The sequence below is a fragment of the Tachypleus tridentatus genome, chromosome 4, assembly GCF_004210375.1.
Source record: "Tachypleus tridentatus isolate NWPU-2018 chromosome 4, ASM421037v1, whole genome shotgun sequence".
NCBI classification, from domain to species: domain Eukaryota; kingdom Metazoa; phylum Arthropoda; class Merostomata; order Xiphosura; family Limulidae; genus Tachypleus; species Tachypleus tridentatus.
In genome coordinates this window covers 48,096,499-48,120,964 of record NC_134828.1, presented here as the reverse complement: position 1 = coordinate 48,120,964, position 24,466 = coordinate 48,096,499, and the positions used below count along the sequence as shown (strand labels likewise).

Sequence of the window (24,466 nt, the reverse complement as noted above, 5' to 3'; positions counted from 1 at the left end):
GACTCTTCTTGTTGGCCAAATTTTTTAGCAATAAGTAAGTGACCTATCACATACTCAAGAGGTTGTAGTACATATAAATGGAATATTAGTGAAGTTTCTAGATTCATGGAAGACTGAAGTCCTGATTTTAAAGTTTTATAACCCTCCAGCTGAGTCTTAAAGTCTTGTGGATATGTATGTTCTTGTATGGATACTGGGGTTTCTGTTGTTATATTATTGTTATTCAGAGATATATGAGGTATTGGTATATAGTTTTGCATTTGCATCCCAGAAGGTTTCTTTACCTACCTTGTTTTAAAATGAAATACGACTTACAGTTGCTTGGGCATTTTTGTAAGATCAGTGGGTGTCCAAAATGAGCATTTGTGTTTGTGTCTTATCTTCATGTTTTCATATAATTTGTTTTCTAAATATTATATATAAACATATACAATTAAACAATTGGTAATTGAATTTCTCTCTACTGGACTTTCACAAATTGATTTTATTCTTTCTAGAGCATTGTCAGTATTAGATATTTATTCAAATAGTAACAAATGATTGTTTTTTTACTCAGCCATGAGTTTGATTTTTACATTCATTGAAGATTTTATTTCATTATAAGAATGGAATAAATCATGAAAAACTTCAGGTCATGTTGTCATTCAGTTATTTTGTTCATACAACTAGGAGTATTCATTGGTTTATCTTAAAAGTTTGCAGATTCTGTCTCAGTGTTTGGTCATTTTGAAATTATTACTTCAGATTAGAGCTCAGTATACATTTATTTACATGTCCCTTGTCTGCTCATAAATGTATTACCATGACACTGGGAACAGTTTCAGAAAATTACATGCTGCAGAGTGTGTGGTCTTTACTAGAACTGATACCAAAATTAGTGTTTTGGAGCTCTTACCTGTTCAGAAGACTGTTTTGGAATTTTCTAAAAACTGATGAAATCAATATGTAAGAATCATGTCAACAGTGGTACTGACACGACTAATATAAATGTAATAGATCACTCTGGCTTGCATGTGCTGGGTTTTAAAGCTTGAGGTCCCCTTATATGTATCTTTAATTATAATGCCAGCTTATCACGTATGAAACGTAATGAGTTTTGTGGCAGAAACAAAGTAAATGTCATAACCAGAAGAGCACATTTTTGCTAATGCATAACAGATATTACTGTTGAGTGATTTTTGTGACACTGATGCAACCTCTCTTTGTTTTCAGGTATTGCACCAAACATGATGCTTGCAAAGATGTGTTCTGACAAGAATAAACCAGATGGACAGTTTTGCCTTCAATCTACCAAAGAAGCTATAAAGGATTTTATAAATACCTTACCAGTGAAAAAAGTAAGTTATTGTATGGATATCTGTGTGTATGTTAACTTATTTTTCAAATCAGGTAGTTTTCTTCTGAAATAACTGAAAGCTTTTTGTTGTTGATTTTTCTCTCATCCTCTCAATAAACACATAATTCAAAGCTCTGAGCATTCTGGAAGCAGTTCATGGTATGTATAGCTAGCCAACATCACTTATTGCACTTTTGTCAATATGTCTTACATAAGTTCAATTTTTCCCTCAGTAATTCAGATTTTTTTTTGTTAAAAGTCAAGGTTTTTCACATTTTGCAATCTTTTTATAATAAATTTTGAAGCTAATACTACAATCAGTTTTTTTTTGTAATGCTTCTATAAGTGATAGAAATCTTTCAGTTTCTTTTAGTGTTTTTGTTTTCCTATGGATTTCTGTGGAAGTCCCTGTTGAGTATCAGGACCTAATGGATTCTGGTTTGATGGATCATCAACCCTTTTATTTTTTTTTTATTAATGTAATCTTTATTTTTTCCACTTTCTTCTGACATTCAAGTTGTAGCTGATGCTTTTAGAAATTGTGCAATTCCAAAGTATAGCCTTTTGCCCCTGTATTTAATTCCTCTGACCTTTCAGCAGTGTCTTTGTTTGATAACCAAAACTTCTTGTACTTCAGTTTAAATAAATAGATATTCTTGTTCAGTACTGCCCTCTGTATGCAAAACATTTTTTTGCATTCCACTAATATGAAGATCCCACCCATCTTTGAACTGACTCATTTAGCTGCATCTCACATGCAAATCATCATGTAACAGCCCTTCACTTGTAAGAATGCAATGTACTTTCTTGACACATGTGGATCCCTTCTTTCAGTTTGGCTGCACTGTCTCTTCTCATTTAACAGTACTCGTGTTATAATGTTTAGTATGTGTTCTCTTCAAGTTTCTTTTTTTCTGTATCTTTGTGTTAATTTCTCTCAACAAGTTTACTCATTATTATGCAGTTGTGGTGTTTGTAAGTTGTTTGGTTGTGAGGAAACTTAATACTTCATTGCAAATATTTTTTATTTCTATATGCAAACTCAGTTGTGTTTGGTTATTTATTTTGCATAATGAATTCTGTGTTACCACTTTGAAGGTTGTATACTCAGTCAAAACATTTACACATACATAGTATATTTTGTGGGAAGAGTTTTGGCTTTACTTCATCAGGAGATTGATCATCCAGTGAGCTGACCTTCTTTAGGTCTTGCCTTAAGTTAGGGACCCACATATCGTGGCATACAGCATGACAACTTTGGATGGATAAGATGTTATACTGTTATGGTTTTTGAATAATTTTATTTTTGATATTAGTTTCTGTAGTTTCTTAAACTGTAACTTAAGTTTCATTAGATTAGTCCATGCTTATATTGAGGTTCAAGTTAGGAATTAGTCTTAGTTGTAACTATTCTCTTATACTGTTTGCTTGGGCTTATTGTGGCCTTTTTTATTTCAAGATTACCTCTAAATAGTGTAATTCATCTTAAGGGTATACCAGTGATAAGATTAACTATATTGTTTTTTTGTCCATACATCAAATCTTATATATATGTTATTGCTACAACACATTTATTTAATTTTATACAAACATGTCTATTTACTTTCCTGCTACATACCTCATATTTTAGTCTTTTTAAGATTGTGTATTTTTAAACACCTCATCCATTGGAACCATCCATTCTCTTTTTCAAATACATTTGGAGGAGTTTTCTACTATCCTAACCTTTACTTTGGATTTTTCTCTTAATTTTCATCCTTCCATTTTCTTTTTATGTGTTAATTGTTGAACATATCCTTCACAATGTCAGGTTTAATGATTTCTCCCTCTCTTTTGGATTCTTTTTCTTGATGCTCATCTCCAGATCAGAAGGAGGATTCAGGTAACTGACATACAGATGAAAGGTTTTTATACCCTTCACACCCTGCAACTTCTGCTAATCCAAGTTGCTTTAATTCATTTTCTTCCTCTTGTCCAGATTTGATTAATTCTGTTTCATTTTAATATTTTGATGGTGAGGGCTTATCACTTGTCAAGGGGTCACTCATTTGTGTTCCCTTTGTTGTAAACAATGGATTTATTTTTTTTAACTCACACTTGACATACCTACCTTGAAGGGTCATGTTCCAGGTGTTTTATCTTTGTTGCAGTTGATTTTCCATTTCCAATATACTTTCTCCCTAGGAGTGACCTCTTGATCCTCCTAATTTTTGCTGGCTTTGTCTCTCTTGGGCTCTTCCTCCAAAGGAATTTTTTGAATCTTTTATCACTTCTCAGTTAGTTACCTCTTTTGTTTTAGTTCTCTGTTCATCATCCACTTACCCTGGCTGTGGTTAAGTTCAGAAAGGCTTACATCTAGTTTGTAATGTTAGTTTTTTTCTCATTCCTTCAGCCTTCAACACTATCCCTGCCGTGTCTTGTATTAAATGTAACAGTGGAATGAGTCATCAATACTTGAATGGAGCCCCTCATTTGATATCAATATGATGTCGATTTCAAGTAACTGAGTTTTGGATTTAGAACTGAACTAATTTGTATAAGTTCTCACACATCTATTATAGACGTCTCTGTTCCTTCACCTTTTTGTTGTTGTTTCATCATCTGTTTTGCGAATCATGGTGGAAGTACAGATTACTACTTTTCTTCCTTTTGTACTATCCCCCAATGTTGTTGCTATTTGTAGTTTTGGATTATAGTTGACTTACAGATGGTATGATCTTCTCCCTACCCCTGCATGGATGTTGGTTCCCAGCAGTATGGGTTTTGGATGTAGTTGACTTACAGTTGATCTGTTAAGCCCTAGCTACTTTACATTTAGAGGCAAATCCTTTTCATCATATCCACTTTTATGTTTTCAGGGATTGAGTTTAATAAATATTATATAATCTGAATCTTTATCCTGACATAATATTCTCCCATTTGTAAACAGTGCTCATATATGCAACATCTTTCCACATAGGGCAAAGAGTACAAAAGTGCAGCCTCCCAGGTGTGATCGTCTACTACAAGGATCTAGTCTTTACAAATCTCCTTCAGATGCTTTCAGAGGTTGCTTTTTCTCTTTCCTTCACACCAGTCCATCCACCTTTTCAGTGTAGGATTCTTGCTATTCATATAAGCACAAGTAATGTTCTGTATCAGATGCTATAATTTTCATGTAATTGAAATGTATTTCTAGTCAATACCTATCTCTTCCCACCTTTCCTTTACACTGAAAAAAGATCAGAAAGTTTCAAACCTTTTACATAAAGGAGTTACATAAATAGTACTGCAAGCTTTCTTCAAGTTTTTTTGTATTCTTTTCTGCTTGTATTATACAGGTAACTGGGAAATTCCCATCTCAATCTTTATTTGGAAATTCCTTTATTGTAGTTTTTTTTATGCATAATAAGATTGGATATCGGATGTGCTGACTTGCACATCCTGGCCTTTCTCCAGAGTTTACCCTTTATCTTTTAGTATTTCAGTGGTTGTGCTATCATCTTTGGTATCTTAGGATGGATGAATTTACACTTCATTGGTCTTCAGTTCCAGACTGCTCAATATGTACAAGTTTGTAATTGTAGTAACATTTAATTTAGATAAGTGTGTGTCTTTGTGTGTAGTGTATACCATATAAAGGTAACAAAATTTTATCCAAAGTTAAGCTTTAAATAGATGTATTAATCTTAAGAGTAGAATTACATCTTTATTTTTCATTACTATTTTTATAAAATTAATCATATTACAGAAGTGTAATTAAAATCACAAAAAATAGAGACAGTACCAAGAAAATCATATTACTGGTTTAGTTTGTTTTGGATAGTTGGACAAAGATGCATCATTGTTTCTTGCACTAGCTTATTTTAAGTTTGAACTTATAGACTATGGAGAGGAGATAGATAGTCAATTTTTTTTAAGTTTGTTAATTTTTGTAAGAACTTAAATAACATCACTAATAACTATTTGTTTATATTCAAGTTTTAAAAACAGTACTATTTTATTATTACATAATAAAAAAAAGTGTAGAAATCAGGCATGCATGCAGTCATTTAGGGTTTGTGTTAATGAAAAAGTTCTACTCCTCTTTGTTTTTTTATATTTAGATGATGTGAAAAGCTAAAATATTCCCAATATTTCTGCTACCCAGGTTATTAGAATATTTTTACAGCTTTCTTAGATAGTTGTGCCATCCTTATATTTTAGCTGTTCTATAGTATTTTATGAAAAATTTGTTGTACACCATCTGTTTCATTAATCCAGTGACATGACGTGAAGGCTAGGCATATAAACTGACTATTGCTATGGACTTAGATATCTTGCTAAATAGAAATTCAGTGTAATCCAACGCTATGAGCAAAAGTGGTCATTTTGGACTGCTTAATCTGCAATTTTTTGCTCTTTCACATCAAATATTTGGAAAGAATCTTAAGTTTCAATAAAACTTATAACATGGAGTCTATAACTAATAACTATTTGGCTGGAAAAACTCAACTGCAGGTCAATTTGAATGAAAAAAATTAGTGGATTAAACAAGTTGTAATATGTTGGTAACTTCAGGTAGATTTCTCTAGATTTAATGTGCTGTTTTCTTCTGTGTTTGGGAATATTAATGTTTAAAAAAGATCTCTTTCTGTTTAAAAGAAAAATTCTTAAATGTTTCTATCATGTAGTAATCTTTGTACAAGACAGTTTTCCACCTCCTTGAGGTGGATTCCTGTATGTGGTGAGGGAACTTCTCAGAGAAGATTCTGTATTTTCAGTTAACCTCCTCTGGGATCTGAACATCCACCCACTTGTTTGCTGTGCGTGGCAGCCTGTGAAGAGGAGGAGGAGATATTAGTGATTAAGGGATCCAACCCTAACATACCACTTTGGCCTAAAAGTCCTGTAAATGAGTGGCCTTGGGGTGCCATCCGAGTCAGTTGGCTGGTCCACTTGTGCTAAGGTCAACCGAATACCAGTGTTGGATGTTCTCAATGGGTATTGTAAACATGGTGTTTGATGGTAGTGTTTGGGTATAGTGCTCGATTTCTCATTCTTTATTTATTATCTCAGAAATCCTTAGGGCAGATATCTCTTTATCATTAAAAAGGAATTAGAGGGGCTTCTTGGGTCCCCTAAGTAAGTCAGAAAGTTTAGCTCTGGCAACATTTTAATGGAAACATCTCCACCACAGCACACCAAACTCCTGAATTTGAAGGTCATTAAGGATATTCCCATTGAGGTTACTCTCCATTTTACTTTGAATTTCTCAAGAGGAGTTATTGTTGAGAAGGATTTAAAGAATATTCCAGAGTCAGAAATCCTTGTTGGTTTCTCCAACCAAGGTGTTCTGCAGTATTACTGTATCTTCACTCATAAGGACAGAATAATGCTGCTTATAAATGTTTTTTTGACATTTGCATTGCCACTATCAAGGCAGGTTATTTGAACTGTAAGATATGACTACATATTCCTACCCTCTCCAATGTTTTCATTGTCAGTGGTCCAGTCATTCCATTCAAAAGCATCTTGTCATGGTTTTTTGGTGTGTGCTTGTTGTGGTGGCAAAGACCATGATGCCTGTGAATGCAAACTGTGTTAACTGTAGTGGTTCTCACCACTCTTTGTCCTAAATGGTTGGAGGAGAAAGAAATCCAACATTTGATAACTGTGAATAATATTTCCTACCCTGAGGTTTGAAAGTTAGTCACCCATTCCATCTTGTACATATGCCACTGCACCATGTTCCATTGCTACAGTGGAAGTGCAGACAGATATTTCCATGCTGCCTCTGACAGAGTCATTCTGTAACCACGTGAAGAGTCTTTTGCCCTCTATGGTTAAAAAGAGTTAAAAGAGGTTCCCACCATTCCTTCCAGTAGCTGGCCAAATTCATTTCCTTTGTCTCCAGCTTATGACATCTGCTTAGGTTCATATTCTTCTTTGGCCTCAAGACACAGAACAGTTATTCATTCATGCCCCCAATCACTGGAATCTACATCCACCAAAAGATCCACTCAACCCAGGGCATGATCCACGTAGGTTGGCAGACCTCCTTTTACTAAAGAAAAATGGTGTGGTCAAAAACAGAAGGATTATCCACCCATTTCTCCTCCACCTAAATAAAAATGACCACATTTATACAATAGAACTATCAAGGTTTCCATTCTAATCTTGATGGCATTACATTAAGCCTTGATTGATTCCTGTTATCCTGGGTGTCTTTCCTTACAGGAAACCTGTTGATACAGCCACCTTTTAATAGTTTTCTTTATACCGGAATGACAGGTTGTGTGATAGACAAGTGCGTGGAGGGGTGGCACTAATGGTTGACAAGCACATGCCAGCTGTCTTTGTCACTCGATACACCCTTGGGGGCCATCACCATCTGTGTCTCCATGGGTTATATCATCACTGCTTGCTCTCTCTACCTGTCTGCTGGAGAGACTTGTGATCAGTCAGACCTAGATGCTCTCACTGAACATGAGCCATGTCTCTTTTTAATTCTTTCATGATGGGCTCAGTATAATGAACACGAGTTTGTCTACACAGGTTAAATATTTGCACTATAACTTTTGATACAGTATGTTTATCACTGCATAATTTGGTAGACCTTTAGTAAAGATAACATGTATTTGTACACAACAAATCATATGTTTTTAATGTAATATTTTTACTAAAGATTTCTTTGTGAAAATTAAGTTTGTTTCTGTACTATTCTAAGTGCAAAGTGATTTCATGTTATGATTTTAAAAAAATCTATTCTTTGTTCCAAAAGTCTCAAATATTATTTGTATTACCTCTAAAACTTTCTAATTGCATTTTAATTGTTTGTTTTCACTGAGATTTTATGTACTTTTCTACAGTCTTAACTATAGGGGGCCTGTCACTTAACTAACCTCGTAACCAGTATAAAAAAAATGAAATATCTATAAATTATGCTTTTTATTTGCTAGAATGACTGCATATTATAACACAAAAATACAAATGTTTAGTCTAAGTAGCTAAAGTCTTATAACACTATATATTTATTATTATATTGACCTTCCAGTCATGTCTAGCTAACATTACATAATTTGCATTGACACAGTGCATGTTGCTGTATCCAATGATATGAAACTGACCTTTATTGTTCCCTGTCTTGGCTGTGTTTTAGTGGACTAGTATTTCTTATATATATATATATATTATTATTACTGTCTAGAAGTAAATTATTAAACTTATTTTTCTTAAAGCATAAAACAATAAATCATGCAATTATATCTTGTTGCTATGACCTTTGAACTAGGTTGCTGGTCCTTTTAAAATTTTGCATGTGGAGTATATTAAACAATTTTTTTAGGTTATATATATACACACACACTGTTGAATAACTAAAAATCATAAATAGCTATATTGATACCATAAAATTCCATTATAATTTATTAAGCTTAGTAACTAAGATATTAAAAAAATATGAAACTTTAAACAGACTCAAGACACAACCTACCTTCTTAAAATTTTGGTTTGAAAGTGCGTAATAGCCTTTTCACAGATTAAGATGGCTGAGAAAACCCCTAGGAAGACATTATAAGCTGTTGATTGGTTATTCATTTGTTACATATTGAAGTTAGTGTATATAATGGATCATTTTCAAAACTGGGAAAAGGTGAATGGGTCCACTGTGTTTGATTCAGTACGTAAGCCATATCTCAGCAAAATAAAAATATATTAGCTTCTTATTTTATATTCTAGTTTCTTAATGATAGTAATTCGAGTTCCTAATTTGTATGAAACTATAGACTTAGATGTTTGTGATTTCAAAATACTAATTTTAAACAATTGTGCACTCAACATACCATGTGACTTATTAAAATCTATATTTAGATGTGTTCTTTTAATATTCAAGTTTGATTTATAATCTACAATGTTATTCCAAACTTGTTGACATAAATTCATAAAATAGTAGTTCAATAAAATTTTGAAATACCACTCAAAAATGCAATGACTTTTGACCCATGACTCGTTGCAAAAGGGTTAATGGGCATAATTCCCTCTGAAGTGGTGCTGATATTGATGGGAATGGTCATTCCATTTTGAGTATGCTCTCATATCACCATCTTTTTCTCTTCATGCTTATTTTCATCTACCTTTTCTTTTCATTCTTTTACTGCAGTTGATCTTTCTATCTGCTCCCCCTTAACTTTTATCTCACTTTTCTTGGAGGGTTGACATTGAGCATCAGCATGAGCAAAAGCTTTTCTTGTGCATTTAGCACTTCTGTTTCATTCCCCACCTTCTTGGCCATCTAGTCTCGAGCAGAGTGATTATGTCTTTCCCTATGGACCATTCATCTCTGACTATAATTATCTCTTTACCCTGGTAGAACTCAAGCTTGTTCTTCATCAGTCTGGCAATGCAACAGTTGGATTTTATGACATTTATTATAAGATGCTGTACCATCTTTCTCCTACTTCTGTTGTTATTCTTGTTGTTTTTAACTGAATCTGTCAGGAAAATGTTTTTCCAGATGCTTGGCACCAGGCTGATGTCCTCCCTTTACTTAAGTCTCGGAAGGATCCCAAGATTCCTTCAACCTAGAGTCCAATTGCTTTGATCAACTGTCTCTGTAAGTTCTTAGAGAGGATGGTTAATGCTTGTTTTGTTTGGTTCCTCAAATCAAACAACCTATTGCCCACCTGGTGTTAGCTCTAATGACAGCTCTCCATCGTGGACCACCTGATTTTACTTAACTTCAATCAGAGAACAGCATCTTGTTTCCATATTCTTGGACCTTGAGAAGGCTTATGAGACTTTCATTCATATGGGTATATGGGTTGTGTGGTCTTTTACCAACTTTTGCCCAAAACATTTTTAATGGACAAGCAGTTCCAAGTTCGTGTAGGTTCAACTGTCTCCTATTCTTTTCCATAGGAACTTGGAGTCCTCAGGGCTATCTCTTGAGCGTTACACTTGTCAGTTTCAAGATTAATGCTATCACTTCACAATTTCCTCCTACTGTTGCAAACTGGCTGTATGTCGATGACTTTCACATCTCATGTCAGTCGTTCAGCATGAGGTTTATTGAGTAGCAGCTTTGAACTGCCCTAATTCATTTGTTGAAGTTGGTCACATCAACTGGTTTTTACCTATTCTTTTTCTAAAACCATTTGCATGCACTTTTGCTGCCATTGGGGTATTCACCCCAATCCCGAGCTCCTTCTCAGTGATGTTGTTTTTCCTGTGGTTCCTGAAGCAAAATTCTTGGAGATTGTCTTTGATCATAAGATGACCTTCATTCCACACATCAAGCAGCTATGTGTCAAGTGTACAAAGGAACCGAGTATTCTCTATGTCCTCTCTCACATTTCTTGGGGAGCTGAATGATGTGTTATGCTAAAGATCTATTGCATCCTTATTCATTCGAAGCTGGACTATGGGTTTCTGCCAGTACCTCAGCCTTGAAGATGTTTGGTCCCATTCATCATCTGGTGCTTTGGCTCTGCATGAGGGGTTTCTTCACTTCTCAAGTCCATAGTTGATACACCATGTCTCATTAACTTCCTCTTCACCTCCACTGCTTGCAATTGTCTTTACTATATATTTCAAAACTTCATTCTTCACTTCAGCTTCCTACCTGGAATTGTGTCTCCTTCCTCATTGGGCTATGCTTTTTCAGAATAGATAGTCTTCCATTCTTCCTGTTTTCCTTCGTGGCAGCACTTATCTCAATATTCTTAACACTCTCACTTTATTTGAAGTTTTACACAAAATTACAATTACTGTCAATGATTTAACCATACACAGCCATTCTTTTCATCCTGAACAACACTGAGTCCAAGGTCTTTCATGCAGAATTTTTCCTTCAGTGCTTCCTTTATAGTGATTATTTCATCATCGCTATCAGCAACCAAAATAATATCATGCACATATGCTGCAACTATTGCTAGATTTTCACCCTTCCATATGTAAACACATGGATCTGCTGAACTCTGAACAAATTCCAGCTCCATCATCTGTTCATGAAATGATTTGTTCCAACAGCATGGTGACTGTTTTAATTCATACAGTGATTTTTTCAGTTTACACACAAGGTTTTCCTTCCTTGGAATAGCGTAGCCTTCCGGTTGTTCCATGTATATCTCTTCATCCAGATTTCCATTCAGAAATGCAGTTATGACATCTATCTGGTGAATTTTCAAGTTGTTCTGCACAGCAAATGCAATCAAGGAGCAAATTAATGCATAGCACACCACTGGGGAGAAGGTTTCCTCGTAATCTAGACCATAATTCTGCGAGCAACCTTTGGCCACCAGCCTACTCTCGAACCTCTGTACATTTCCAGTATTTCCATACTTAACTTTGAACACCCACTTACAACCTATAGGTTTTCTTCCAGCTGGTAATTCCACCAGATCCCAGGTGTCATTTTCTTGTAAATACTCAAATTCCAGATCTGTGGCTGACTTCCACTTCTTTGCATTGTCATTTGGCATTACTTCACTTAATGTGCTTGGCTGTAACATACTGCATAAGTTTTCAGTGTGACAAACTGATTCATTTGCTGCTGCCATATCAGGATACTCATCATATCCATAGCAGATGGGGAGTTTCCTGTTTCTTGCTGGTCGTTCAGCTTTATCTTTAGCTTTAACTTCTGTTTCTTGGTCCACTATCTGTTCACTTGATGAGATATACTCATTTGTCACAGGCTCTTGACCAAATTCTGTTTCATTAAGGATAACATCTCGCCGTATGAAAATCTTCCTGGATTTTTCATCATACAGTCGATATCCCTTGGTGCAGTTATCATATTCAATGAAACGTACCTTCATAGACTTCATGTCTAATTTCTGTCTTGACGCATCTGGCACATGTGCATATGCAAGACATCCGAACACTTCTACATCTGATTTCTTCCCATACCATCTCTCATATGGCGTACTACCATCTTTTATTGCTGGTGCGGATACTCTGTTACCCACATACGCTGCAGTAGCTACAGCTTCTGCCCAGTACTTTCTTGGTAACTTAGCATGTGACAGCATGCTTCTTGCTGATACCACAAGAGTTCTGTTCCTTCTCTCAGCAACACCATTTTGTTCTGGGCAATACGCCACTGACATCTCATGATGAATGCCTCTTGACTTCAAACATTGCTTTAATAATGCTTAAACAGATGAAACTGTTTTAAAATTGTTAGCACAAGTAATCCAGGATATACTGAGGATTACTGTAGAACAGTTTTTTGTTGGATTGCACAGGATTTACATGGATACTTTATCACAAGTGCTGGGTGATTTGTTTCCTTTGTCTGGAAGCCATTGTGAAATACCAAGATAAACTGTAAGTAAAATATTGATTGACACACTATTTTCTCAAGTCATATAAAGGGAGAAATAGATCTAAATCAAATAAAGGAATATTACAGTTGTGGTTGAAATAGTTTGACAATGGAAGATAAAATATCACTTGATAAGTTGGGAGAAAATAACTGGGCCCATAACCTGTTGATACATGTTTATTCATTGAGAGCACATGTACAGAAAAAAATATTCCTAACTATAGGTGGCAGCACTTATCTCAATATTGTTAACAATAATTCACAAAAACAAAAATGCATATAAACGTATATCTACAAAGATATACACACAACTATTAAGCAATAGAAGTTCCTGTGATTTACGATAATAGTTTGTAATACACCTCAGGTCAAGTTGTCCTGAGATCTTTGCATTGTGAGGTTAGTTGGCCCAAATCAAAATACAAGTATGTTAGCCCTATAGCAACAAGTTTGTCTATACATTTGCACATGTTAAGTATTTGAACTATAACTTTTGATACAGCATGTGTATCTCCACAAAATGTAGAAGACTTTTATTAAAGATTACAATATTTTGTATACAAAAAAAATCATATTTTTTAATGACGGTTTTACTAAAGATTTGTTTATGAAAATAGAGTTTGTTTCATTACCAGTCTTGACTTCTGAAATATTTAACTGTTTTCATATTATGATTATAAAGCTTTTATTCATCCCAAAAATCTCAAATATTATTTGTGTAATATCTAAAACCTCCTAAATACATTTCAAACACTTGTTTTTGGTGAGACTTTATATTTTGTTATTTTCTATACTCTTAACTATGGAGAGAAAGTCACTTGACCAACTTTTAAAATTAAGAAATTAAAGTTTGAATTATAATTTACAATTTGGTTCCAGACTTATTAACTTGTAAAGTAGTAGCTCAATAACATTTTGAATGCAAATCAATAAATGTGATGACATGCTCTTTGACCTGTTACTGTTCAAGAAAGGGTTAATCTCCATTGTTTTACAGATAAATAAATGCATGCTACCACATCCATTCTGTTTTCTTTATACCAATGTATGACAGGAACACTGTCTGAGGAAATAAATAACCAAAGCATGTGTTAAGCTTGCTTGTAGATATAGTTGCTATCCTGACATTTTGGTATATGATAAATTAGCTAAAACTTGCTTTTAGATGACAAAATCATTTTATTACACACAAACTTGTTATACCTGTGATGGTAAATCTTATGTTACCTATATATCATTTTCATATGTGCTAAATTGTAGTGTGACTATCATCACATTACTGTGATATTAGAACTGATATGATAATCTCTTCTCAATTAAATGGTAATATTACTGATTTGGATTTAAAAATTTTAATGTTAAAATGAATTTTAAACAGATATTTAAATCAGAAGTACTTTCAAACCCACTCTATCACAACTTGTATATATTTTGGTTTTCCCTCACAACTGCAACTTTTGATTATGCAGGAAATTAGAGCTTATGTAAGTTTAGTACATAGCTGTAAGACTGATTTTATCAAAATTTATTAGTGCAATTAAAATGTTAACTTTCAGCTACTTGTAATAATGAAGAAATAGTTCTTGATTTTTACAACAGGTCCCTGGAATTGGTCCAGTTCAAGAACAGTTGCTCCGAGCTCTAGGAATAATAACTTGTTGGGATCTCTGGAAGCAAAAGGCAATTGTTTCTCTTCTTTTTTGTCCAAGCTCAGTAAAATTCTACATGAGAGTTGCTATGGGACTAGGCAGTATTGAAGTGAAAAAGTAAGTTAGAATCACTTTGCACATGCATGTGTGTGTGTGTGTGTGTGTGTGTATATATATATCTGTTTGTTTTCGGTTATGTTCCTACAAGTTTTTAAGAGTTATGTAATAAGGTAAAAAGGCCCATGAAGAAAGTAACAGTAAGAAAAATGCAATGTTTTTGAACCTATATTCAGATTAAGAAATTGTTATATTTTGTAGGAATGACCAAAACCATTTTAATTTGATTAAAAAAAAAAAAAGCCTGTAATACGTGTCATATTTTTCATCTCTAAAAATCAGATTGTTAAGTGAAATTTTTCTTGACCTCTAAGATATTTAACTGTTTTCAACATATTTCAGAAGACTTCCAGTTGTAGTGTTTGAGTTTGTGAAACTATTATCAATAACTTTCAATTTTTGTAGATGAGTATTTCATCTAGTCAGAATACTATCAATAGTTTGTTTCTTAATGTGTAAAGGAAGTATTTTATTTATTTAAACTCATATCTGCAATTTTTGTTTCATAATTTTCAAAGATAGTATACAAGCTAATCAAAATGCTCAGCTATTCAAATGATTAAGAAGCCTCACCTCACCACATCTCATTCCTGTTGCATTGTTTCTGACATTCATCTTGACAATAATCCTGCAGCGTAGTTTCCATTGCAAAACACTGCATCAAAAGGCTGTTATGTCAAAAATACATTACAACTGTTTGCTGGCTTTCCATAATCTGTGTAGTGTACAGTTATGGCTGTCTCCCAGTACCCACTTCAACAGCCTGATCACATGGAAAATTCCATAGGTGATGTATGTATTTTTATGGAATAACATAGATACCTCTTTCATTCTCCAAATGCTTGAAGTATGTGACAGCTGAAAATAAAAAGGTTGTGGAAACAACTTGAGTGCATGCAGGTTTTGTTGGGTTATTTCATGATTATGTTATATACTGTTATTTGAAATAAATGGAGAGGTTTTACCAGTGACTTCTGTATTTGTGGATTCTCACCTGTTACAAGACACTGCATTTTGCTTACCATAGTTGGTGTACAACTTGTTGCAGGTCTCTTTTTGGATGTTCCTGATGCCATAGAATTATCCATATATTCCTTTGTTTTCCAGTGTCATTAAATACATATTTTTTATACAGAAATCCTATATGAACATGTGTATGATCTCAGGGTATGAATATATACTGTGTTGGAAAGGACTGTTGATATCCTTTCCAAAAATAATCAGTTTTTGAAGGCATCACACTACCTACCTATGTGGAAATTCTGATAAATGCCATTCCATGACAACTTTATATTGACTTTATAATTTGCATATTCAAATTTGTTTTTGTATGACATACTCAACCCTTGATATTATCAGTAGGTCTTATTTCTTTACTTTCGAAGGTTGTATGTGATCTGATAAAACTAAGTAGACTATTTCTTAACTTTTAGTTACTTAACATGTTCACTGCTTTGGATGCACTTGAGCATGTTTAGCATGTGTTCAAAGTGCTCATGATGCATTATCTATCCTTAATTGTTTACTTTTTTGCATATTATTAGTCTATGTTCTTTGTGCATTATTTAATTAAATAAAAATTTAGTGAATTACAACCATTAGTATAAAAATAGAAAGTAGGGTTAACTGCCAGCAAGAAAAAAGATTGAATAAGTAGTACTTGATTCCTTGTTTTTCCTATTTATTCTTTAGTTATTATTATAAAAAATAACTAAAACATAAAAATTAGGGATCTTTTAAGGTTATTTATAATTGAAGTATGTAAAATAAGTAGTAATAATAATATAATAATGTTTCACAAGGCACACACATAAGTAGCTTGTGGGTAATGTAATTCGATAGTGTATTGCGAGTTGCTCATTCCCTGAGTGATTTACAACATATGATGGCATGAACAATAGTTGGACACATTTCATAAGGCAATAAAGTTTAGTTATAAATAGATGTATACTGATGTTACAAGCTTAAAATTGTTTTAAGTTACAATTTTAAGTCATTCTAGAAAGAAAAAAATGATAGTTTAGATTTTTTGTTCTTGTTGTGGTGGTGACAGTGGTTACGAGTTCAGTCAAATTGAACAATCCAATATAGAGTTAATGTAGAAAAAATAACAGATAAAATATAGTTTTATTGAAAACATGTTTGAAATGTATTTAGAAGGTTGTAGAGATTACATGAAGGAAATTTCAGAGTTTTGAGATGAATAACATGTTTTTAATCATAACAAGAACATTACTTTGCAAATGGAAAATTTAAAACAAGTACTTAATATATTCATGGACAAATCTTTATTTTAGTTTATTAAAAGTACTTTACTAAAGAATATGATGTTCTATTGTATGTGAAAGACTTGTATGTTAATTGAAAGACTCAAATTTTGTGAAGATATACACACTGTGTTAAATGTTAGAAGTGCTAAATCTGTAAAGACTTTAAACAAGTACAAAGAGGTCACATGGTAGGTAAAATTGGCCAAGTCCATGTTGAGAGAGTTAAATTGTTGTTCTTTTCTCTTCATTAAGTAAGATATTTATTATTATTTGACAAAATCTAATTTTCCATATATGTGTCATGGAAAGAAATGACCATCACAAAACTTTGATTCCTTAAGATCAGTTAACATATTTTACAATTTTTTGTTCTGTAATATGCAAGTACTACACTTTTCTCTCTATAGTATACATTTCCTGTGTACGAAGTTTAAGAATTTTTGAAGTTCTAATTTTAGAGCATGCTAAATTCAGTTGAGGTTGTGCAGTACTCCATAAAGACTTTTGATGTAAATAAACTGCAATTACTGAAAATGAAAATTATACCAGTTTAACTGTAAGTTTAATCACTTATCATACTGAAATTGTATTCCACTCAGATGGTCCTTAATAGGACATTCATATTAAGAAAAGCAAGCACTTAGTAAATGCAGCAAAACACCACCAAAATAAGTAAATTTTTAGCAGTAAGTTTTCATTTCAGTAGTAGTTGTAACTTTCAGATAGTTACTGTAGAAATGATCAATAAAGTTCTTTTAAGAATTGTCTCTCATACTTTTTGCACCTATATAGGTTTTTTTTTGTCTTTAAATCTTGTGAATATGCAAATACATAATATATATAAATACTGGCAAATACTGTATTTATTTTGTAAACACAACTTTTATATATGATTACATTTTCATGTATAAATGGATATGCATCTCATATGGATTGTTTATATGCTGAATTTAGCTTAATGTGTTATTTTTGGAGGTGGACCAGTCAAGGATCTTACCTATTATATATAGCATATTTGAACTGACCTTGTATTATGAGGATGTTTTGCAACTGTTATATAACATAGATATTTCCAATACAATATTTTACCCACTTCTTATAGAATAGCTTTTCTCAATTAGTATTGTCCTCTGTAGAAACAAATGTTCAACATTTGCTACTAGCCTTTCATATTCTGCTTCTGCATATCCACATGTAAGTAATTAAGCAGCAACTCTCCCCCAAAGAGGTGTTTGACACAACTACCATGACCAACACCCTCTCCATATTAACTTATTAACCACTTCTCATTTGGCAGTACAGATATACTTGTTTTTGCTCACAAATTGGTCAGTGTTTTCCTTAGTTTTTCTTTATTATGTTTTTCTTATTTTTTTGATTACAGGGTTTTTTTACTAATGTATTGTGGATCCCACTGTGGTGGGTGGATGACTGACCAGGTATGTTGTTTTGTTTTTTTTAACATCTGCACTGTTCTTCTTGTGACCATGCTTCATGTTAATAATGTTGTACATTTTTTTAATGCAAATCTGACATACACTTCCAGATATCACCAGGTTTTTTTTGTTTTTTTTTGTTCAAATACCATCTATGCCATAACAGTTACATAGCAGGATTAGGTTATGCACATCATAGAGATGGTTTGTTACATAAATATGTTTATCCCAGACAGTACACTCATGTGACACAGATTCTTATTACTGTGTACCTGCTATACATTTCCATGTATTGCCAGGTGTTGCTCAATTGACTCTGTCAGCATGGTAGTTCTGCTTTTCTAAATAGGATATAGTGGTTACCTACAGCACTGCCTCCGGGAATACAGTCTTCCAGACTCTTCAGTTCCTTTTTTCTCCTTTCTTTCAGTGTAGTATGGGAGTCCTTGCAACTTGCCAGTTCCTAACCACTGTAAATCTTGTGCTTCTGAAGGCCTGTTTTCCTGTGTGATACATTTGCCATTCAGTTGAGAGTTGGGTAGTGACACTGTGCTGGTGCTAATAGCATACAGCACTTCCTTCCACAGGTGTGATGTACAATTCGATGTGCTGCCAGATTTTGATTGTAGCACTTTACTGTGTTAAGATATGTCTGACAGGTTGCTTTTTCCCACAGTAGTATTCCTCCCTCCACCATCCTCTAGATGTGCACTCTAAAATCTGTGTAAAGCAGTTTAGTTCTTGAGAGAGAAAGCGTTTTATGCAAATCCCATCTTTTTCACTATTAATGCTTTCTAGGTGTGTGTATGTTATTTTTACTTTGCATTTAAATAGTAATTTACTATTTTTATTTATTTACATATAACTGACTATTTGCAACAGTCCTACCACTATATAGTCAGTAAACAGATACTTTGCTGAAGTGACTTATTTCACCTGCAATAAATTGTTTTACCTGTTCGTTTGAATATTAGATCTACAAATCTCTTGTTTTCATGTGTGTAAGCTAAGTGAATCATCTGTTACCATAGTTACAATAAAATATCCTTTTATAGTGACTCAACCAGAAAAAGTAAGAGTGTTGAAGAAACATTTGGTGAAGTTTGTGTGCCCAAGAAACTTTACAGTAAATGTGAAGAACTGTGCAGAGAACTAGCTGAAGGTCTCCAGTCAGAGGGCATGATGGTACTGAATATTGTGATGTTGACGGAAAGCAATTTATTTCAGACAGTAAAGTATAATACTGCATATATTTTGCAAATGATAAAATCTCTATCAGTTAATTAAATTGGAATTCAATGGGTGCTTATATATTAATTGCAAATAAGCTCTAATACCTTTATTCCATGTAAAATATGAGTTATACTGTTATTCATTATAATTATTGGTAAGTATATTTAAATTATATCAAATTACAAAAATTAAATTTTAAAAGAAGTCACCAAAGTTCAAGGGTGCATGGAATTTTTCATATAGTCTCTAAACATGGTGTTTAATAAGTTATATGTAATATGACTGTTGCATAGATAAATAGCTCTTTCCTGAACAAGTGAACTGTTAAAGAAATATTTTACTGATCTCTCCCCTCAGATACATTATGGTACCATATTAAGAATAAAATTTAAAAATGACATTTTTCAGCAAAGGATAAAAATCTATATTGGATATTTTAGTCAATTAGTCTTGGTAAATAAGTTATCATTGTTGTAATAACTAGCCCTGATGATTAATCAGCCGAATATTTAATAAAGATTTTGTCTTTCATTGTGCTAAAAATCTTTTTACAATTAATTGAATAACTCAGTTTAAAGTGTTACCAGAATAAAATTTTGATCTAAGCATCTGTGATTTTTTTGATAAACTCATTAGTGTTATACGTTTTTCATATTATTGATTAATTGAATTTTGTATTTTAATTTGCTAAAGTTTAATAGATTGTAGCAGTATTTTTGTATCTTTTTACGTGAGTGCCTCACAATTGACAAGGTGTTTAACCCTAATGAAATGGGTTCAATATAATATACACAAGTTCCTATAAATTATTGCACGTATTAAGTATGTATACTGTAACTTTTAATGCAATATGTGTATCTTTACAAAATTTGTTAAACTTTTAATAAACATTACAAGTCAGTTGTAGATAGAAAATTAATTTTTTTAATGAAGTGTTTTTACTAAAGAGTTATTTGGGAATATATAGAGTCTGTTTTGTTACTACTCCAAGTGTGAAGAGGTTATCATGTTGTCATTAAAAATACTATTTTGTCCCAAAAATTTTAAATTTTATATATGAAATCTCTAGAACTTCCTAAATACATTTCAAATGTTTGTTTTCAGTAAAACTTTATATCTTATCAGTTATTTAATGATGTACTTGATTGTTCAACTTGTAGACAAATCCTCAAAGTATAATGAAAAGACAAGTTGTAAAATTAGAAATAAAATATGCAGCTCTGCCCCTTTTTTATTATTATTGGTTATAAAGTTTTAGTGCACTTCTGTAAAGAGTACTGCTAAACATTTCATATTTATTTTCTGTATTTATTTTACTGTCAACAAAGTAGACATTAAGCAATAAATCCCTGCTTGTGTCAATAGGTTGTTCATGAGACACCACTCTAATACAATACCCTTGAAAGCAATAAAGCATGCTGACAACAGGAACAACAGGATTTGTAATTTAGTAGTTTGTGTGTGAATCCTACAGTATTTACAACAAGACTTTTCCAAAATTACAACACTGCATTTTGAATCTGTCAAAACATCTACCATGTGATTCAGTGCCAATACAATAAATATTGCAAAAGGAGTGTTTAGAATTCTGCAATATAAGTGCATAAAGGTGTTATTTGAGCACATGCTTACAAATTCCTGTTTCCATTTTCAGTACTTAATTATCAACCCATAAAAATTCATCACACTTGTTTAGTTTTGCAAGCGTTTTTGTTATTGACCCTTACCTTTAAGCAAGTAAGTAATCATTTATAACATATATTTACAGAATCTTTATTCGGTAAGTTCAGCGTACAGTTGTTGATCTAGTTTAGCTGTTTCTGTATCATGTACTGCTTCTGGAAGTATGATGCACATTGCAGAATGTATATACATGTAATGTTTTTTTTTCTTTTAGAAGTGGATAAACATTCAATAAAGAAGAAAGGTGGAAGAGCTGAAAAAGAAGAAAAATCTCTTTCTCAGAAAGAGATTGAGCTTCTTTTGAAACTTTCTTCCTCATCAGAGGAAGAAGCAATTCAGTCAGAGGAATCATTTGTTGAAGTACCTAATGCTTCAACTTTAATGCCTCTAACTGAATGTTTACAAGCTCAAATGGTCACTAATTATAAAACCAGCTCTTTTTGACTCTGCCTTATGGACAAATTAAGGTGTAGCTGGTGAAAATCATTTGGATAAGGATGTTATGGACTTGTCATAGTCTGGTGCATTACAACAAACACCACCACAAGAAAGAGGCAGAGCTAAGAGGAGTAGGGGAAGGGTAGAACTCCAGTGAATGTTAGCATTGATTCTTCCACACAGTAGAAGCCTTTTTTATGTAATAATAATAATAGTTGGAAATTGGTGAAGATCACAAGAGGAAAACACCAGATATCTCCATTCAGCAGAGGTGAACCTGTTTCTCAATGGGTAACCTCTTTGAATAAACCAATTGAATTTTTCAAACTTCTTTTTACAGTAGAAGCTCTGAACTTAATTGCAGTTAAAATGAACAGATATGCACATGAAAAAGAAGTACACGAAGGTGAACCTATTTGGATAAAAGAAAATTGTAAAGTGGTCAGATGTTAGTGTTCAGTATAGCTTACTTTGGTCTAGTTACAGTTATGGGTCTTAAGTCTCATGCTTCTATTTATGATTATTGGTCTACCTATCTTCCCTTTCATAATGATATATTAGGAGTATATTTTCTAGGGATATGTTTTAGTTATCCATGAATATTTATGTTTTAATTACTATTAATACTGGCCCAAACCATGATAAACGTTTTAAGGTAAGACCTGTCATAGACCTTTTTTCTAAAATCCTTCATTTCCTGCTATTCTCCTAACAGTGAACTGTGTAGAGGAGCAAATGTTGAGTACAAAATGGTGGATTGATTTCCTCCATTACCTGCCAAAAAAAAACAGTCAAGTGGGATGTCAAGTTCTGGGTCCTGGCAGATGCTGTAGGTGGATACTGTTTGAAATTCAAGATTTACACAGGCAAGGAAGGAAGAATATCAGCCAGAGGTTTAGCAAACAACATTGTCATGTATAGCTAGGGAAGCACAATTTTTTAAATGTGGAAGTTTGACAGAAGTAAAGCAGATGGACAAACACATCTACTCCCTTTCTACTTTATACTTCAGTGCTACGAAAGGAGTAGACATCATTGACCAGTTCCTCAGCTATTATTCAACTGGATAAAGGTCAATGAAATAGTACAAAAACTGTTTTTTCTGGGTTTTCAATTTAATCAGAGTCAATGCTTTTATTCTATACAAGACAAAGACCAGTCAGTCTGAATTATCACAGAAATCTCGTTGAGTCTCTACTTAAGAGCAGACCATTTCTTCTGGTATTCTGCTTGCAAAAATTGCACAGGACTCTTCTCCTCTTAGGCTCACTCTTGACATTCATTATCCACATTTGACAAACATGGTAAAAAAGAAAAAATAAAGACTGCCTTACAGGCAACAGGATACTCAAAGTGTACACTGTGTGCTGAATTATCAAAGCTGATTTATTTTGCATGTTATAATAACATAATAATTCTTAATGGGCCTTACTACATAACCGTACAAAGTGGAGGGTGAAGAAATGTAATTTTTGGGGGCTTTAAATGCATGTTTTGGAAAGACATATATATTAAATTACTCTACTAGTATACCCAAAACATCTACAACTTGTGTGGATTTATAAATAAAGTATGTATGTGTTTAAAAGTATCACAGCTTGGTTATCACCATTTAATAGTCTTGGCAAAAGTATTCTTTTGTCTTTCAAGCTCTTTACAAACAACTTTCAGAATCATGTGAAGTGCAACCTGTCCTTTTTATTGATTATAAACAGACCCTTAATAAAAGTAGGTGGAACTAAAGAAGGGGCTTGGAAAGAATGGAGGATGAGGAGTCACTCTAGCTGATTTGCCAAAAAATTCAATGTAGAAGTCTAGTGGAAATCCTACAGTACCTTAAGATCCATTCTGGTAAAAAACAAACAGCAACCTACCAGAGAGAATCTCAAAAATGTCACCTATGAAATTCCATGTTCCTGCAATGTTACATACATTGGAGAAACAAGAAAAAAAACTCATGACAAGAATAAAAGAACATAAAGATAGCAGAAGACTCATGAAAACACAAAATTCAGCCATTACAGAGCACGCCATGTCAACTTGACACAGAATAAACTGGAAGAAAATTAGATTCATCGACAAATTCTGGAAGATAAGAAAAATCAAAGAATCATTTTATATTAACATTATTAAATCTTCACTTAATAGAGATTCCAGACTAGAGGTGAGTAACCTGTGGCTGCCATTGGTTGAATCTATAGGAAATCTCTCCTCCAATCAGAAACACGCTTTCCACAATCCACCAGGACACTAAAAGATCATCAGCACCTACACACACACTAACTTGAAGACAAAAAGCTGAAGGCTTTCAAAATGTCGTCCTCTATGCTTGTGTCTCCACAACAGGCAGTTGCCGTCCATTCTACGAAGTTTCATTGTGAATACTCTGCCTAAACAATCTATGAAAGAAGTCCTCTGTTTATTTCAATTCTCATGTCTATCAACCTAATAAGAGCAACTTTTAAGTAACTTAACTCTTTAAAACACTGCTATTTTAAAATCTGAAAATAGATAGCTGCAATTCTAAATGAAGAGCATGCTTCAGAATTTTATTTTTTGTTACTATCCCATGTGTAACTTTTACAGTGTTTTTAGAAATCTTATAGTATGTTTCATGTTTGTTGATTCGTAATATAATGTCTTTTTATAGTCTTTAAAGGTTACATTTCTTGGTGATTAAATACTCAGTGTTATGAGTAATGCTTCCAGACTGACAGGCTCATACAGCACTCATCCAGTATTTGTGGTATGGTTCAAGCAATCATCTATCAGTGTCATATTTGGTAGTCTGTACAGTCACCTAAGTTTAATTGTTAATTAAGTGAAAGTGCAAGTTGCTAACTATTACAGTTACACCTTTCACTGTTTATGTTTTTTAAGATTTCATTTATTAGTCCATTGTTTTGGTTTAAAATAAAATGTGCATTAAAAAAGTGGTTCTCAAACGTTTTCCAACTAAAGACCAGCTAATTCTAGTCCCAAAATTTTACAGACTGCTTCTTGCAATATTAGCTTTG

At 33.1% G+C, this 24,466-nt stretch overlaps 1 protein-coding gene across 3 annotated transcripts in view; it reads left to right on the top strand.

Moving 5' to 3' along the window:
* Positions 1 to 24,466, top strand: part of LOC143249074 (DNA polymerase kappa-like) — a 53,215-nt gene that overhangs the window by 14,040 nt on the left and 14,709 nt on the right. For 2 of the 3 annotated variants that reach the window (XM_076498282.1, XM_076498281.1), the window contains exons 6-8: positions 1,213 to 1,337; positions 14,223 to 14,389; positions 19,151 to 19,325. In XM_076498282.1, the coding sequence (XP_076354397.1) occupies positions 1,213 to 1,337; positions 14,223 to 14,389; positions 19,151 to 19,325 (467 nt within the window). The remainder of the gene's footprint in view (positions 1 to 1,212; positions 1,338 to 14,222; positions 14,390 to 19,150; positions 19,326 to 24,466) is intronic. The other variant, XM_076498283.1, reaches the window with a different exon arrangement.